This window comes from Cucurbita pepo, chromosome LG18 (genome assembly GCF_002806865.2).
Source record: "Cucurbita pepo subsp. pepo cultivar mu-cu-16 chromosome LG18, ASM280686v2, whole genome shotgun sequence".
Classification (NCBI taxonomy): Eukaryota; Viridiplantae; Streptophyta; class Magnoliopsida; order Cucurbitales; family Cucurbitaceae; genus Cucurbita; species Cucurbita pepo.
Window position 1 is genome coordinate 7,202,614 of NC_036655.1, and position 17,890 is coordinate 7,220,503.

Genomic DNA, 17,890 nt, shown 5'->3' on the forward strand with positions numbered 1-17,890 from the left:
AGAGTCTCTCCATAATCGAGGCTCGACTTCTCAAGTTGTTATTATTGATTCATTTGTTTGTTTCGACATATTTCGATCGTGGGTCACATTCAACAAGAATAACTCAACCCGAAACCTGAAGGATGGAGAAATATGATCTAAATGAGTTTAGGGTGGGCATTAAAATTGGCATCAGAAGAAGCAATACTGATCTGACACTAGCGCTCAAAAAACATACACATAACCCACACAGATATTTTAAAGTGGCATAAGGATAAAGAACAAAACATGGACACATGGACTTTCTTTCCCATCATCACCGCCTTTAATTTAACTCATTAATACACAGCCACACCAGATGAACTCAAATTTCAAAACTTTTTAAATTTTTTGAACAAAAAAAGTGTCAAAATCAGAGCACTGTGCATAGAAATAGGTGACACAATTGGGTTAAGAACAAAAAGTGGTGCCCTACAAAGGCATATCCAAAGTACTGTGGAGCAGTCTGAGATGGGGTGGGGGGGGGGAAAATGGGCTTATGTTCATCCCCTCCAAGCCTGAAAACGCACATGAATCTGAGCTCAAAAATGGGGGTTTCAAATTTCAGCCACAAATATGAGTCCTTTTTTGTTCATTTCTTTTATAGGGTTTGTTTATGTGATCATACTCATGCTTCTTACCTTTCACTATCACCCACTCTCCCATTCAAAGAACCTTTTTTTTTCTTCTTTTTTTTTTTTTTTCCCTTTGTTTGAAGCTTATCTTCTTTCAAATGAAAGCAACCCTGGAACAACCCAATTACCCAGCTCTGCAATAACATCATGAGTGGTCATCAGTAATTATGTCAGGCTAAAGAGAGAGAGAGAGAGAGTGTGTGGGCGGCATGAATATATGGAAAGGGATTTCTAGGGTTTAGGCCAGAAAGGGGTGTCTTTTTTGCTTAGGGTTTAGTTAATGATATTGCAAAAGGAAGATGAAGAAACAGTGAAATGGGTATGTGAGATGAGAAGTGAGGTTTCTTTTTTTAGGGTTTGCCCATTTTGGTGATTGGTTTAGGGTTTTGGAGATAGACAGGCATATGACAAGTGGGAAGTACAACCACAAAATTTTACTTTTGGTGACACCCTAAACCCTAAACACTCGTTCTCTCCTTCAATCAATGTGAGACTCTCAATTCATCTCCTTCAAGGCCCAGCGTCCCTCACTAGCACTCGTTCTCTTATCCAATCAACGTGAGACCCCAAATTCTCCTCCTTTTGGTCTAGTGTCCTTTCTGGCCTCGTGTCCTCTCCTTCGAGATTCAGCCTCCTCGTTGACACATCACCCGATGTTTAACTGTGATAACACTCACCGTTTCTTCTCCAATTGATGTGAGACCCTAAACCCTAAACACTCGTTCTCTCCTCCAATCGATGCAAGACCCTCAATTCAACTCCTTCAGGGCCAGCGTCTTCACTAGTACTCATTCCCTTCTTCAATCGATGTGGGACCCCCTCAATTCTCCTCCTATGGGTCCAGTGTTCTTTCTGGCACATCTCCTCGTGTCCTCCCCTTCGAGACTCAGCTTCCTCTTTAGCACATCACCCGATGTTTTAACTATGATAACATTCACTATTAGCAGATATTGTCTTTTTTAAACTTTTTCTTTAAGATCTTATGGGTCGAAGAAAAAGTTGAATAGATAAGGACGCATGGAGTAGCAATAACAACATTCTCTCCCAAGTGAGTTGAGAGAAAAAGAGAGATAGAGAGAGAGAGAGAGAGAGATGGGGTTTCTACTTTTTGTTGAAAGCGACAGTAGGGAAAGAGAGAAATTATTAGTTTCTTAGAGGAAAAAAACCAGTCAACACAGAGATAGACCCATTGCTTCTCTAGCCACAGGCTAATTCAGAATTGTACACTGCTACACGAGATAGAAATAATTGTCCTTTCACTTGTAAGCTTATATATATACATATACATATCCCTATCTTCCCACATCCAACATCCAAATTACCTCACAAATTGCAAACACTACATTACAACATAAACAAGAACAATACAATCCCACGCTCAATGATCGCTCATCACCCCATAAAAGGGTATGTTTTGCAGCAATAATACATACCCATCTTCCAAAAGTGATCCAAAATGAAGCCCCTTTCATACTTTTCGCTGGAGGTTGACCGGTGGAGGACTGAGCAGCTGTGTCTGTCACTGTCATCCTCTACTAGCCACGTGAAGTGGCACAAATACTAGGTCACTTCTCTCCACTCACAACTCTAAAGATCCCACCTTTTTTTTATCAAAACAAACACCCCTTCTTCTTAACATGTTCTTCTAGGGTTTCTTCTTTGTTCTTCAGAATTCCAAATTAAGGAACAAAAAGATATGTTTTTGTTCAATGCTAATGACTCCATCTCTTTCCCTGACCATTCTTTTCTCCACTTTCCTTCTCCATTTCATGATGATCCCACCCTTCATCAAAATGACACTTTGCTTCATCAAATTCTATTGAATGAACCTCCAGCAAATTTCGTAAGCGATTTCGGATCGGAATCAACGAGAATTATTGTCGATGATGAACACCATCATCGTGTTCATCAAAGCCTGATCATGGAGCAGCCGATTCAAAGAAAACAAGCTTCTTCAAAGAGGGATAGGCATAGTAAAATCGACACGCTTCGTGGACCGAGAGATCGTCGAATGCGACTCTCGTTGCCGGTGGCTAGGGAATTTTTTGGTCTACAAGACATGCTTGGTGTTGACAAAGCTAGTAAAACTGTTGAGTGGTTGCTATTTCAAGCTAGACATGAAATCAAGAAGCTTTCATGCCATGACCGCGGTGGCAATGGCGATATGAGGAGTCCATCGATTTCGGACGGAGAAGTCGTGTCTGGGATCGACGAAACAATTGTCAATAGTAAAATCGACATGAAGGAAAGTCGAAAAGCGAACAAGAAGGAGAAGAGAGGTAGGGTTGTGAGGAAGACGACGTACTACCCTCTTGCAAAAGAGTGTAGAGAGAAAGCAAGAGCAAGAGCGAGAGCAAGAACGATCGAGAAACAGCTGCAAAGTGGAAAGAAAACGTTGTCATCGGATCAAACGAACACAAATAAGCAAATTGAAGGAAGAATTCAAGATGTTATTAGAACAAGTTCATCATGGAGTACTCAAATTGATGATCAGCAATTAAGAACAAGAAATGATGAAACAGATGATGGTTTGATGATGATGGGGAGGTGGAGCCAAGAGGTAAGTTCCAAACAGCCACAAACTTAATTATTTTTTCATGCATTATCAAATAAGTAAAGTCCAAGAAATTTTTGAAGTACAGATTGTTGTTCATACGTTTCTGACCATTTTGTTATAATTGGGGCTTACATTTCAGCATCCATTTGGAGACTTCCAATTCTTTGGAAAACCATGGGAGCCCGACAACAATCATGGCATATGTAGCTGAGATTCATCCCTTAAATACTTTCAAGTCTGTCCAATAATGGTAAATTTTTAGAATGCTTTGTGTTTCCCTTCCCCTTTCCTCTCTATTTCGAGTGTATAATTATACCAAACATCTTCTTCTATCTCGGACCCGTAAATAAAATCTCTTAGATCTTCGTTTTTAGTAAGCAAGCTTATAACATATAACTAAGACATACCACGTAACCACCTAAGCTCCCACTGACCTAACATATATTGTCCTTTTTGGGCTTTTCCTCCCTGTAGATCTTTCGCTCAAATTTTTAAATGGGTCTGACAATAAGTGCATTAGAGAGGAGGGTGGTGGGCAAGCTTTTAAGAAAGGATTGAATGACCCATGATTTAATAATTATCCACTACATAGTACAAACCAAACCCATATGTTGTGTAACTCTTACATTCACACATACTAAGAAACAATTTTCAACATTCCAAATGATTTTATGGCACGACACTTTTACTATGTTAATGAATTACATGGTATTTGTTTTCTTATTTATTACGAATAAATATATTAAGTTTTTATGGTTATTGGATGATATTGGAAGAAGAGGAACATAAGCTTGTTTCTTGAGCCAATAATGTTGTAGCACTTTATATGAAAAAGGAATGGCTATTTGTTTCTGTATATGGTATGGCAGTTTGTTGAAAGATGATGGAGACCCCAAGGGTAGGTTTTATTAGCTCATGTAATTCTCGAGATTTAAAGGAAAGTAGTACGTGTAAATTACTATTATACCCACTTTTCGTAATTTAGTTATATAAACACAAACTGGAAAATCTGGGTAGACAGACTCTTACTCAACAGATCAAAGATACGGGAGGATAACATGCTGATGACTCTGAAGAACTCTTATTGATAGAGTCGTTTGATACCTTGAATATCTCAAACTAGTCGAGATAGGAAAATAAGAAATATTGAAAAATATGTATAGATAGTTAGTTGACAACTCGAGATTAGTTTAGCAACTCAACCTCGTACTATTTTCACTCGAGTTTGATAGCTAAAAATGTTTGTAGGATACTAAATTGATCGTAAAATAAAAATAGAAATCCATTTTAAAATATAATTTTTAGAATAATTAAGCAAAAAAATAATAATAAAAATGAGTTTTGATTGTTACCTAATCAACACCTAAAGCAAACAATTATTATAATTAAACGTATTTTCTCCCCACATCCATTTATAATTAGATAATTATGATTAATATATATTTCCCCAACAAGTGAATTAAGAGGTATTTTAAACATTATTTTTTTTTAATTTGTAGTTTTCCGAAATTAGGTTTAAATTCCTGTTTTCTGTGTTTGAAAACTTACATAAATATTTAAATTTAACATCCACTATTTAATTAAATAAATATACAAACAAAAAGATAAACAACGGGAAGATATTTACGTTATGGAAACGAATTAATTTCAATATTTAAAAAAAATTAAAATTTAGGGCTAAAAAAGAGAAAAAACAAGAAGAACAATAATAATTTATATATATAAANATACAGAGTTTCCCATGATTTTGGTAAAGTAAAAGTTAGAAAAAAAAAACCCTTTTCCTTTTTCGCTTTCATTTTTGTAATGATTTTATTCTTAACCTATCTCGTGCTAGCACAGACATGATGTTTCTTGCTTATAAATTCATGATCTTTTCCAGACTACTCCCAATCCTAATTGATTTTTGGGTCGAAGGATGGAGTGGTTACCTTGAATCCCAAGATTGATTTGATACCTTTTATTTTGAATGCATGCGGGGGGGTTGGTGTAGTAGGCATTGAATTTGGAAGCTTTTCAATCTTATTTCCAGTTTGGATGAGGATAAGGGTAAACATGAATGTAGCTAGCGTGTGTATACAAAGAGTTCATAGGGTGGTTGGCCGCTGAAAACTGAAACCTTAGTTACTGAACGGAGGAAGGGAACGGGCGCCATTGTTGGTTTGAGTACACCAAAGGACAGTCAGTAACAGACACATTGTTGCCCCATTTTTTACCGGAGGGAATCTCTATCTCCATTGTACCTCTAATAATAATAATAATAATAATCACTTCTCCCCTCCCCATTTTTTACCCTAGGTTAATTTCATTCTTTAATGAAATAGTATTCTTTATTTATAAACTCATGTTCGAGACGGTTCTTATAACCATCTTGATTAGAGTATGAAGTTAAAATTAATTTTAATGCGTTTGGTATTTGGGGGTTTAATTTCAGCTTTAAACTCAAACTCAAGAAATGTAAGAATAATGATGAAGGGGACTGAAATAAATGGAATAAAAACATGAAATTTGGGGGTGGAATCAAAGATTAGAATCAAAAGAAATATGATTAAGGTTTTTTTTAAAAAAAAAAAAAAAAAAAAAAAATAATAAGTTTGTGATCCAATTCATTGGATCTGAAAGATAAAGTGGAAGTGTATGTTGCACAGTAATACACCAAAAGAGCAAAGTTGGGAGATTGGAATGATGCCACCATTTTCATTACCCCACTCGACTAAACCAACTCTATATTATCTACACACAGTATATATGGTTAAGGATGAGTAGAAGAACCTGGGTTTTGCACTGCTTTGGGAGGCATGACCAGTGTGCCCACCAAGACCTTTCCGGCACCTGCAATGGGGACAGTTGCCCTAATGCTTAAAAATGCTGTCTTTTAATGTCGATTTCGGGTTGTGGGTGTTGAAGGGGAGGGTTCAAATGAGGGAGGAGAAAAGGACAGAGGAATTAATTAGAAAGAGAGAAAGGGCGAGAGAGTTATGGTGGCATCCCTATAGGGTGCGTCACTGTAATCTGCGCTTGATGGGTTTGCGTGATTTTGTCTCTCTTTACCTAACACTCCGCTCTGCATGGAATTAACTCTATTTTCATTAACACCAAATAAACAAAACTTATCACAAATGGACGCCAAATGGCACGTCTTAAATGAATAGCTACCTCAATTAGACCAAGTGAATTCTTGATTGTGTCATAAAGAGCTTTATGTTCACGCTCCAAGTGTCTACTTGTTCGGGTACATGTGACTAGCAATAAGAAAAAGAAATGCAGTAGCTGAATGATGATGAGTCATATCAGTGTAAACTTTGCTTTTGCAGATGGAATCTTAAATGAATCGTATAATAGATTAATTAATTAATTTTTAAAAATTTCAAATTAAATAAATACAGAGATAAACTTATAATTTGAAGATTTATATATATAAAAAAAAAGGGGTAGAAAATGGTAATATTAGAATATTTTGTTTAGTAGGCGTGGATTTGGTGATAGGCAAGGGAGATGGGGTGCAGAAAGTGTAGAGCATAGGCGAGTGGGGCCATCCAGAGCCCACAAAGTCCAAGTAGCTAGTGTCTGAGGTCTGGGCCGGCAGCCCTACGTACCCCACCATTAGGCCACTGTACCCTTTTCACCAAAAGCTCTTTTGATAAGCCCTCCTCACTTCACTCATCCATCCCCTATTCTTTTCTGTCCTTATCGTTTTTCATTTTTCTTAATTTTTTAATTTAACAAAAATATAAATAAAACTGAATGATCCAATTATAAATTCACGATCCAGACTAACTCTTTCCTTTTAGAGTCTTAGTCATTTTTTACTATGACTTTGAAGAGCCTTGACTCCTTTTTCTTCCGGAGTCGCTTTGATATGAACACAAGTCTCACACAATAGTACGATGTTGTCTCTGACTTTGAAGGTCTCGTACGAACGGTATGTTAATTCCTATCTTTTAAATATAATAATAATAATATCATCGAATTTTGATAAGAAAAGGGAAGTTCAGCGGACGCGCATACTCACAAACGCGCCAGTGTCTAGTTTCCCGCCATTTCCAACAAGCACACAACAGAACGTAAAACCCATCGACGAGCCTCGAAGTTCCAAGGGTTTTTCATCTACGTCTGGTTCACAACAAGGCGAAGAAACAAAGCCATAATTGAAAGCTTCAAACGAAACAGAAGAAATGGATGAAAATGTTGATGAGCAAAGCAAGCTTCCCGAGCTCAAACTTGGTACAGTCTACAAAATCGTCGTTTTTCTATTCCCGTTCTCATTCTGCATATTAGTTTTTTGAGTTATTTTTAATCCATTTGGTTGAAATGTTGACAGATGCTAAACAGGCTCAAGGGTTTCTCGCATTCTTCAAAACCCTACCCCCCGTAAGTTTTTATTGCAAGTTGGTTTCGCACTTTCGTGAATGAAATTTTAGTGATTGCTCTTAGAACTCTGGTAAAATGTAGAGGAATCTAGATGGAAGTTACCTATTCCTTTGCATAAGATTGTTGCTTAATATTCCTTAGTTCCCTGGTCTGCGCGTGGATAAGTTGATGTTACTGGAACTAGGTGCTTAGCGAAACAGGATAGAAGGACGTTAATTGGATGCTTAATTAACTGTAATAGCGAGAGTTGTAATTATTTAGAAACTCCTGTAGCTGAGGTTATGTTACTTATTTTAATTGCATGTTTCTGCTGCAGGACTCAAGAGCTGTTCGATTTTTTGATCGTCGGGTCAGTTATTTAATCCTTTCCCTTCATTCATTAATTTTGTTCAGATGCCATTTGTTGAATTGGGATCTGGTTATCGCCTCCTTGATGCTATTTGAATGGAATATACCACTCGAAACTCAATCGACTTTTCTTTCTTATCATCATTTCTGTGAAGCAACTAGCGTTTTATCAGACTGAAATGCTGTTTCTTCGTATTTATCCTTTAGTAGCTGGAAATGAATATGCTCTTGTTCACATGCCTCTATTTTATCTCATCTTAGATTGAATTTGATATACGCATGCATATGTAGCCATAGTTACCTTCCTCCGTGAATTTGATCGTACAGGATTACTATACTGTCCATGGCGATAGTGCAGTTTTCATTGCAAAGACCTATTACCGTACTACGACTGCTTTACGACAACTGGGCAATGTATCTGAAGCTCTGTCTAGTGTGAGTGTCAGCAAAAATATGTTTGAATCCATTGCCCGGGATCTTCTTTTGGAAAGAATGGACCATACATTGGAGCTTTATGAGGGCAGTGGTTCCAATTGGAGACTGATCAAAAGTGGTTCACCTGGTAATATTGGCAGTTTTGAAGACGTTTTGTTTGCAAATAATGAAATGCAGGACAGCCCTGCTATTGTGGCACTATTACCGAACTTCCGAGAAAATGGGTGCATTGTTGGACTAGCCTACGTTGATTTAACAAAAAGATTGATGGGGTTGGCTGAATTTCTCGACGATAGCCATTTTACAAATGTGGAGTCAGCTCTGGTTGGTCTTGGTTGTAAGGAATGCCTTCTGCCTCTAGACAGTGGAAAGTTCGGTGATTTAAAACCTCTACATGATGCATTGACAAAGTGTGGTGTGATGTTAACTGAGAGAAAAAAATCAGAATTTAAAATGAGAGATTTGGTGCAGGATCTTTCAAGGCTTGTCAAAGGTTCTGTTGAACCTGTTAGAGATATGGTATCTGGATTTGAATTTGCGCCTGCTGCCTTAGGAGCATTGCTGGCTTATGCAGAATTACTGGCAGATGAAAGCAATTATGGAAACTACAACATCCAGAAATACAATCTTGATAGCTACATGAGGTTAGACTCTGCTGCCATGAGAGCATTAAATGTCCTAGAAAGTAAAACTGATGCAAACAAAAACTTCAGCCTGTTTGGTCTCATGAATAGAACCTGTACTGCTGGAATGGGTAAAAGATTGCTTCATATGTGGCTAAAACAGCCTCTGTTAGACGTCAAAGAAATTAATTCTAGACTGGATCTTGTTCAAGCATTTGTGGAGGATACTGCTCTCCGCCAGGATTTGAGACAACATCTCAAAAGAATCTCAGATATTGAACGATTGACACAGTATCTGGAGAAGAGAAGAGCTGGATTACAGCACATTGTTAAACTTTATCAGGTATAGATTTAAATGAACCACTGAAAATTAGTATTAATTGAAATAATTTCTTATAAATGGTTTGGATAATGAGATGAAAATTGTTAATCTTGGCACTGGATTAATTTTGATTCTTGTACTATCATGAATAAATTGCTACCTGTTTTCATTGTGAGATTTATGTTTTATAGTAATTTGTGCTTTGTCCATATTGCTCTGATATTTGGACTTTCATCATTATAATGTAGTCAAGTATAAGGCTTCCATTCATTAAAAATGCCTTGGAGAATTATGAAGGACAATTTTCCTCACTTATCAAGGAGAAGTACATGGAATGTCTTGAGATCTGGACTGACAATGATCATCTGAACAAGTTCAATAATCTTGTGGAAACTGCTGTTGATCTTGATCAGCTTGAGAATGGAGAATATATGATTTCATCTAGTTACGACCCTGCTCTGTCCAAGTTGAAGAATGTGCAGGAATCGATAGAGCAGCAAATACAGGATTTGCATAGGCAGGTTGCTAATGATCTTGATCTTGCAGTTGATAAGGCTTTGAAGTTAGACAAAGGTACACAATTTGGACATGTTTTTAGAATTACTAAGAAAGAAGAACCAAAAGTAAGGAAAAAGCTCTCCACCCACTTCATTGTCCTTGAAACCCGAAAAGATGGAGTGAAGTTTACAAATACCAAACTTAAAAAGCTGGGTGATCAGTATCAGAAAATAGTCGAGGAGTACAAGAATTTCCAGAAAGAGTTGGTTCACCGAGTAATTGAAACTGCATCATCCTTCAATGAGGTGGATTTACTGTCTATGATGTATCTATTGTTCATTAGCACTTTAATTGAACTAAAGAACTTCGTGTGACTGTAGGTATTCCGACCTTTGGCGGAAATGCTCTCTGAATTAGACGTTTTACTTGGTTTTGCTGATTTAGCCTCTAGCTGTCCAACTCCTTATACTAGGCCAGACATCACATCATCGGTATCTTTTTTACTGTTGATTATCCTGAGCACCAATAGATTTGAATCTTACATAAAAGCTACACTCACTCAAAATTAATTTGTTGCCGGCCTTCTGCAACAGGATGAGGGAAATATTATATTGGAAGGAAGTAGGCACCCCTGTGTGGAGGCCCAAGACTGGGTTAATTTCATACCAAATGATTGTAAATTAGTGAGTGGCTTGTTTGGATAATCAAGAATACGTTAATTCTATTCTTATTTATTGTCATTATGTTTCAGATTTGAAATGACTAATTACTTGAAGCTTTTATTTCCCTCGTAAATAGGTAAGGGGAGAAAGTTGGTTCCAAATCATTACTGGGCCTAATATGGGCGGAAAATCTACATTTATCCGACAGGTGCTATGTTGATGACATTTTCATCATTATTTTATTTTGAAATATCTTTAAACTTCTGGTGGTGTAATAGCCTGGAGTTATGACATATTCGCCCAAATTCCTTTTGTGCCGAGTTTGGATTATTAAGTTCCACAGGGGCTTGATATCAGCTTGCCAATACTGTTGCAACTTGAATTCACTCTGAAAACTGGAAATATCTTTTTATAGGTTGGAGTGAACATTCTAATGGCACAAGTAGGTTGTTTTGTTCCCTGTGACAAAGCTAGTATTTCTGTTCGTGATTGCATTTTTGCCCGTGTAGGTGCAGGTGACTGTCAAGTAAGTTCTCAACACATACTCATTTTTTAAATATCCCTTCATTGAATACTATATTTCTGACATGCATTAAACTATTGTTTTCGTGAACAAATCATGGTTCCTCTTACTTTCCATTAAGGAGTTAAAGGAGACAGGTTCTCTGTGTGACTTCCACTTCACTGGAGGGCTATCTTCGTGCTAGAACAGTGATTAGAACTAATGCTTAGTTTCCCATCATCAACTTATCTTTTTTCCTTATTATTGCAATCTTATTCCTATACTGCCTAGTTCACACGTTTCACTGACTAATCAAAACTACCTTCTACATATAACAATCCTTTAACATACTTAGTTGTCCTTCCCTTCTTTTCTACGTGAGTAGGTGTCTATGACTGGAGGCTTATCACATACCCTTTTCTCGTAGTTCTAATTTCCAGGTTCATCGCATGCATAAGCATTCATTACCAACCTTGGAGCCCTGCCAACCCCTGGCTAGTTGTAGCTGAACACTTAATGATACGTTAGGAAATGACAATTAAGCAACTGCTTGTTTGGTTGATTAGTTTCTATGTCTTCACAATCACATGTTAGTATTTACTATGGTCTGAGAGCCTACATGGTTTTACAGTTTTTCAAACAAGATTTTCAAGCCATTCAAAGCGACTAATGAGCTGCTTAGGTTTCAAATTAACCACGATAGGGAAAAAACCCACCAAAGGGCGTAGGCCTATAATCTTTTTTCTTGGCCTTCATAGTATCCTTTTTTACTGGCTCTACCTGCAATCTATGTCCTAATATTCATAAATGACTTCTGATGATGTGGTGTTTACTTCAGTTTTTGAATGCCGCAAACTGTTGTGGGTTATATGCTTTAATTTCATTCAATGGACTACTTTAGTTTCGATGCCTTAGTAAGTTTAAAAAAATGGATCAAGAAATTAATTTTACTGACTTTACTTCGACTCTGCTGAAAGCTTCTTTTACAAAAAAAATTAATCATTCACTGTTCAGCATCTTATCTAGAAGTCAGATCACGAGGGAATCAGGGTTGTAAAGGCAAAAGCAGATACAAAAAATATATTTTAAATTCTTTTGAGTTCTTAGTAGGACATCAAGTGCTAATTTAAATTGTAAAGAGCTTAGAGAGAATGAGTTCAAATTTGGTAACCACATCAGATTTAATATACCATGAGTTTCTTTCATAACCAAAAAATGGTAGGGTCAAACGGTTGTCCTATGAAAATAGTTGGTGTGTGCAAGTTGGTCCAAACGGTTGTCCTATATATATATAATTGTATTTACAATCAACATTGTAATTGATGGGGAACAATTTCTTTGGACTTTTTCTGTGAAGGCATTTGCTCGACAATTTTCTCTTAGTTAAATTATTTTCTCGTTACTTGTATATTTGAACCGGCTGTTTCCTTCGATGTGGAAATCTACTAATGTCCATTTTACTATTCTAGCTTCGTGGAGTTTCTACCTTTATGCAAGAGATGCTTGAAACTGCATCTATACTGAAAGGAGCTACAGAGAAGTCTTTGATAATCATTGATGAATTGGGCCGTGGGACATCCACTTATGATGGATTTGGTTGGTTTCATTCTTGACTCCTTAACTTTCTCCTGACGTGTCTTGCATTATAGAGTTCTCATAATTTATTCCATAAGGTGCATCGTCAATTCTTTACCACTCGCCCTTTTTGAATTGAAGAATATCCATATAAGTTGTTAAATGTGTATGGCTGGGAACTCTATGAAGAATTGACTACCCAAGCCTCCAACGTTCATTGAACTTTTTATATACCCCAGTCCAAAAAAGCCATATTAACAGACGAACACAGGAAGGAATTAAACCTAATGGTATCCCAAAGATCCTCTCTAGACTGCTCTACACCACCAAAAATTATCATATATCTCAAAGAAAGCTTGGTTTCTCATTAAAAGAAACATTTTTTTTTTTAATTTGAATTAATTAAAGCATGTAGCTTGAAGAACTAAAGATCAGTTATTCCAATGAAAAATTTCTTTTTTCACCCATTGTACCCAACTTGCTGAAAATTGTAGTACATTTTAAATGACACTCTTTATAATGTGCCGATTTTCACCCACTAACATTTATCCCTCTATCTTTACTTAACCTGCCGGAAATTGCAATACATCTTAAATGATACTTTCTTATTACATGACGATCATCACCTTAAATTTTTATGCTTGAGCATGCACGACAATGCTTTGTTCACTGGTTTTAAATGAAATCAGTTATTTTCTCAAGTTGGTTTTTATTAAAATTACTCTGTATTGAATCTTATGATCAGGTTTAGCATGGGCCATTTGTGAACATCTTGTTGAAGTGATTAAAGCACCCACTTTATTTGCAACCCACTTCCACGAACTAACTGCACTAGCTCATGGCAATACTGATCTTGAGCCCCATGGAAAGCAAATTGTTGGTGTGGCAAATTTTCATGTCAGTGCACACATAGACTCATCAAATCACAAGTTGACAATGCTGTACAAGGTAAATGGTTGCTAGGAATATCTCTTTTTCCTATATTTTATATTTTTTTGTCTTAAATTAGATGGGTTGACCAAGGACATCATAACAGAGCATGCTTCATTTTTTACTGTTTCTTTTGGATTCTGTATTTTAGCCTAAAAGGTTTGTTCTAGGAAAGATGAGGAAATGGAACCCCAGTGGTATATTTTTCTCAATACATTAATGTTATAAAAACACATGTTAATATAACAAAGTAGTTTGAAGACACGACAGAAGGGCATTGATGATGTCATTTGAATAAGTTCCGTTGGATTTATACTAACCTGTATGGCATCTGTAATATGTTGATCAGGAGTTATTAGACCAATGAGAGTGAAAGAAAAGCTAAAACCTAAAGTGCTGTTGTCTACGTGTTCGTGAGCCTTTTATAAGAGGGAGCTTATTGAAGTATCAAGCATTGTCTTCCTAAGATCTATTCAATAATAGTGTCGATCTATCACTTGTGAATTTAGACTTGGTATTTTACCCATGATCCACTTCAGAATCTATAAATTTATTCCTTCCAAGTTGAAAAAAAAAAAAAAAAACTCACCATCATTATTATTTAGACCATGCATCCGAATGTCAAATCTTCCAGTTTCCAAACCTATGTTAGTTTGACCAAATGTTTTCCCAGCCTTCATTAAAATTGGAGGCATCAAGTTTATTATCCTGCCCCTTAATTACCGGCTGTTGTAACTAGTAAGTTCGTTTATGTAACAGAGCTTCATTTGGTCCTTCGCTTTTCTGTCTTTTGCAGGTTGAACCTGGAGCTTGTGATCAAAGCTTTGGGATTCATGTAGCAGAATTTGCAAACTTTCCTTCTAGTGTCGTGGCACTTGCCAGAGAAAAGGCTGCTGAACTGGAAGATTTCTCCACTGATTCAACTACTTCAGCCACCACCGGGAAAGAGGTATAATCTATAGTGTTACATTTTCATTAAAAATAATTGATTCCATGCTTATCTACACTCCAAAGTATGGGATCAATGAATCCGAAACTCAAATAAGACCAACCTTTCTTACCATCTTTTTCATTAGCTAGTCACGTGCTTCTATTTCTTTCCTAAATCTAAATGACACCCTACCGTATTGAAATCTAGACTACTATATATTCATAGTTTGATTCGAACAAAGTTTCTTTCTTACAAATAAACTGACTGCATGCAAGGTCTTTTTGTTTCCTGATCCTACATGTGATTCTTTTCGCCAAGCAAGCTGTGGACTAATGTAAAGGGAAAAGGCGAATAGTTTTGGTTTTAAAAAATAAAGGAAAAGGCCTAATTTATGAATATCATCCTTGATTATAGTTTTTTCAGAGAAAGGGGCTTCGGGAAAAAGTGAGTTGGATACCTAGCTTTCTTTCTATAGCAAGTTTCCTTGTTTTTCTCACTGGATGGTTGACGGGTGAGACTTTTTTCTCTAGAGGCATTAGTGTGGAAGATCCGCTAGCCACCTTTCTCATTTGAGGGAAGGAGCGAATACTTGTTAAATTCACATAAGCGTAGCTCAATTTTAGATTTTCTGTGGGCTGAAAAAACAACTTTCTGAACAAGGTTATTGCAAGAAGACAACTTGGAACCAAAATGGAAGCAAAAATTTAAAAATGAAACTCCCAATGTTAAGAATCAACAACTTGATAATTAGGAAACAATTTTGTTGTAGAGATTCAGAAGGGAAGTATCAGAATGTGTCAAACTTCAAACCTCATCCGAAGAAACATCTATAGCCTTAAAATGAAATCTCCATGAAATGTGGTCCAAATCCTAAATTACTTACTTGAAAGCACATACAAATTGAAACTCAAATTCATAGACGAAGATCTTTAGACAAAGCCAATGGGTTAATCCTCTCATCCCTAACCAACCAAGAGAAACATAGACTTAGAAGAGAATATACCCATGGCCACAAGGAACCTAATACAATTGTCAAAAGAATCCAAGTGAAGATGAACAACATGCAAAAGAGAACAAATATGATAAATCATTGGTCTCTCCATCAAACAGATCTTTTCTAAATTGAAAGTTGCAAGATAAATAAAGAACATTCATAGACAAGTAAATTACAGAAGGTTGTCAGGTGAGATTTTTTCTCTAATAGGATCATCTTTCTGAAGAGATTGATGAGACGTAGGGATGACAATAACTCTGGAAGAGTGCCTTAAATCACCACAATAGTCACCCATTAGAGTGATGCCCGTAATTATTTTTGCTGTTATTTTTGTTCAACATCATATTGAATGGAGGGATTTAAACTTCGAACTCTTCATCAAGGGTATATATCTTAACTAATTGAGCTACGCTCAAGTTGAATACTACTCTAAAAAATGTATGAGTGCATGCAGATGCATGTATTACTGTTAAATATATAGATATTCTAGTCATGTGTTATATGCCTTTACTTATGTACAATACCATTATACACAGATACCATCAAAGCGAAAACGCGAGTTTGGTTCAGAAGACATGTCCAAAGGTGTAGCGCGGGCTCGCCAGTTTTTAGAGGAGTTTGCTAATCTTCCATTGGATAAAATGGATCTGAAGGAAGCTCTACAACAAGTGAGCCAATTACGAGATGGTTTGAAGAAGGATGCCGTGGACTCTAATTGGCTCCAACAATTCCTTTAAGGCGGTGCCTGCTACCTCATTCTTGTCTTGTGATCTTTGTACAGCTTGGTAAGGCGTGAAGGAGATGTTTGTTTAGTATCCTCCCTCACAATTTTGGTGAGCGCTGGCTATTTTTTGTGTGGAGGGGAAAAGTTAATTATGAATCAAAGCAAGAAGGGGAATGCTTGGAGACTATGGAATCTGCAGACTACTTCTATCATGGTTTTATATGTTCCTTGATTACTAGTTAATTAGCTAATATATGTATATTAGTGAGATCTCACATTGGGTGGAGAGAAGAATGAAACATTGTTTATAAGAGTGTGTAAACCAATCCCTAGCAAACGTGTTTTATTTAAGCCGTTACAAATAGTGTCGGAACTAGGCACCGGACGATATGCTAGCGAGGAGGCTAAGCTCCGAAGGGGGTGGACATGAGACAATGTGCCAACAAGGACGTTGGGCTTCGAAGGGGGTACATTGAGAGGTCTCACATCGATTGGAAAAGGGAACGAGTGCCAGCGAAGACGCTGGGTCTCGAAAAGAGGGTGGATTGTGAGATCCCACGTTGGTTAGAGAAGAGAATGAAACATTTTTTTTTATAAGGAAATATAAACCTCTTCCTAGTAGACACGTTCTAAAAATTTGGAGAGAAAATCCGAAAAAGAAAGCACATAGATATATATACATATGCATATTGAGAGGAGCCCTCAATGCTTACAAAACGGCTCCTTGAATTTGTGAAGTGCCTCATCCACCACTTGTTGAATTTTCCCATTATCCGATTATTAAAAATATCATCGTCCCATTATCCGATTATGTTAGGACATAGGTTTCCGAAACAAATAGTAGGGCCATTCTGTCCAATAAAAAATGTCATTGACCTGTCGGCAGTTGGAGCTTAATTTAAATATATGTTTTATTCTGTCTACCCCTATTTGGCTCTCACAATGTCCACCAACTATTATGACAGTATATTCAAACATTATATTGACTGAGTTACCCCCGCATGTTCATCCAAATTACATCTTTAATTATTCCTTTGCGTGCCCATATTTGTAATTTGACATTTCTTTGGTTTTTGCCAGGGACACAAATGCGTAACCTCCGGGTAATTTTAATCCTTTCTCACATATATGTTAATTTTTTATGTACTCTATCCATAAAATAAATGTTAAATGATAGAAAATATCAATAAATTTTGTAATTCGTTTTTTTTTATTCTAAAAGTTTCGTTAATTCATGTAAATTTTATAAAATTAAAACTATCTTTAAAATTACCAAATATATATATATATTAGTTTAATTTAAACAGCAAAAAAATATTTTTATTAATATATTCAAAAAATTGAAATCTCGACATCGAGGTTCAAAATCCTACCATTAAACGACACAGATGTAAAATTTTATCCAAAAGTTCCATATGAATGGTTTTATGTCATCATACAAATTCATGTGAATGTATTTTTAAATGGGTAAGTATATTATTTCTTTTGTATTATATATAAATATTAAATAATATTATTTCTTTTGTATTATATATAAATATTAAAGAATATTATTACAGTACGACAAAAATCATATTAGTTTGGTCATAAAACATGACTTTCATATATATATATATATATATATATCTAAGTCTATATAAAAATAAAAAATAAAAGGAAAAAAGCGTAGAAATTATTTAGAAATTTAAAACCAAATAAAGATTTAATTATTAAAAATTGTTTATTTGTTCTGGTTGGTTGTCCTATTCAAAATTCGCCCCTACAC

At 36.1% G+C, this 17,890-nt stretch overlaps 2 protein-coding genes across 2 annotated transcripts; both read left to right on the top strand.

Moving 5' to 3' along the window:
- The first annotated feature begins 1,911 nt into the window (after positions 1-1,911).
- LOC111780592 (transcription factor TCP18) lies at positions 1,912-3,544 on the top strand. Its single transcript, XM_023661027.1, has 2 exons — positions 1,912-3,213; positions 3,350-3,544. Exons 1-2 carry the CDS (start codon positions 2,350-2,352, stop codon positions 3,419-3,421), a joined length of 936 nt encoding a protein of 311 aa, XP_023516795.1. The 5' UTR covers positions 1,912-2,349; the 3' UTR covers positions 3,422-3,544.
- Positions 3,545-7,205: 3,661 nt separating this feature from the next.
- Positions 7,206-16,436, top strand: LOC111780449 (DNA mismatch repair protein MSH2). The gene is made up of 13 exons (XM_023660868.1): positions 7,206-7,434; positions 7,532-7,581; positions 7,898-7,930; positions 8,257-9,330; positions 9,558-10,112; positions 10,188-10,298; positions 10,401-10,490; positions 10,606-10,677; positions 10,885-10,995; positions 12,441-12,567; positions 13,292-13,494; positions 14,273-14,425; positions 15,938-16,436. Exons 1-13 carry the CDS (start codon positions 7,386-7,388, stop codon positions 16,136-16,138), a joined length of 2,829 nt encoding a protein of 942 aa, XP_023516636.1. The 5' UTR covers positions 7,206-7,385; the 3' UTR covers positions 16,139-16,436.
- The last annotated feature ends 1,454 nt before the right edge of the window (positions 16,437-17,890 follow it).

Excerpts from the sequence above, each read along its gene's own strand:
- LOC111780592 (XM_023661027.1), top strand. The coding sequence starts at position 2,350 with ATGTTTTTGTTCAATGCTAATGACTCCATCTCTTTCCCTGACCATTCT. Across the intron at positions 3,214-3,349 it reads TGGGGAGGTGGAGCCAAGAG|CATCCATTTGGAGACTTCCA; the intron begins GTAAGTTCCAAA and ends CTTACATTTCAG.
- LOC111780449 (XM_023660868.1), top strand. The coding sequence starts at position 7,386 with ATGGATGAAAATGTTGATGAGCAAAGCAAGCTTCCCGAGCTCAAACTT. Across the intron at positions 10,996-12,440 it reads TAGGTGCAGGTGACTGTCAA|CTTCGTGGAGTTTCTACCTT; the intron begins GTAAGTTCTCAA and ends TTACTATTCTAG. Across the intron at positions 13,495-14,272 it reads AGTTGACAATGCTGTACAAG|GTTGAACCTGGAGCTTGTGA; the intron begins GTAAATGGTTGC and ends TGTCTTTTGCAG.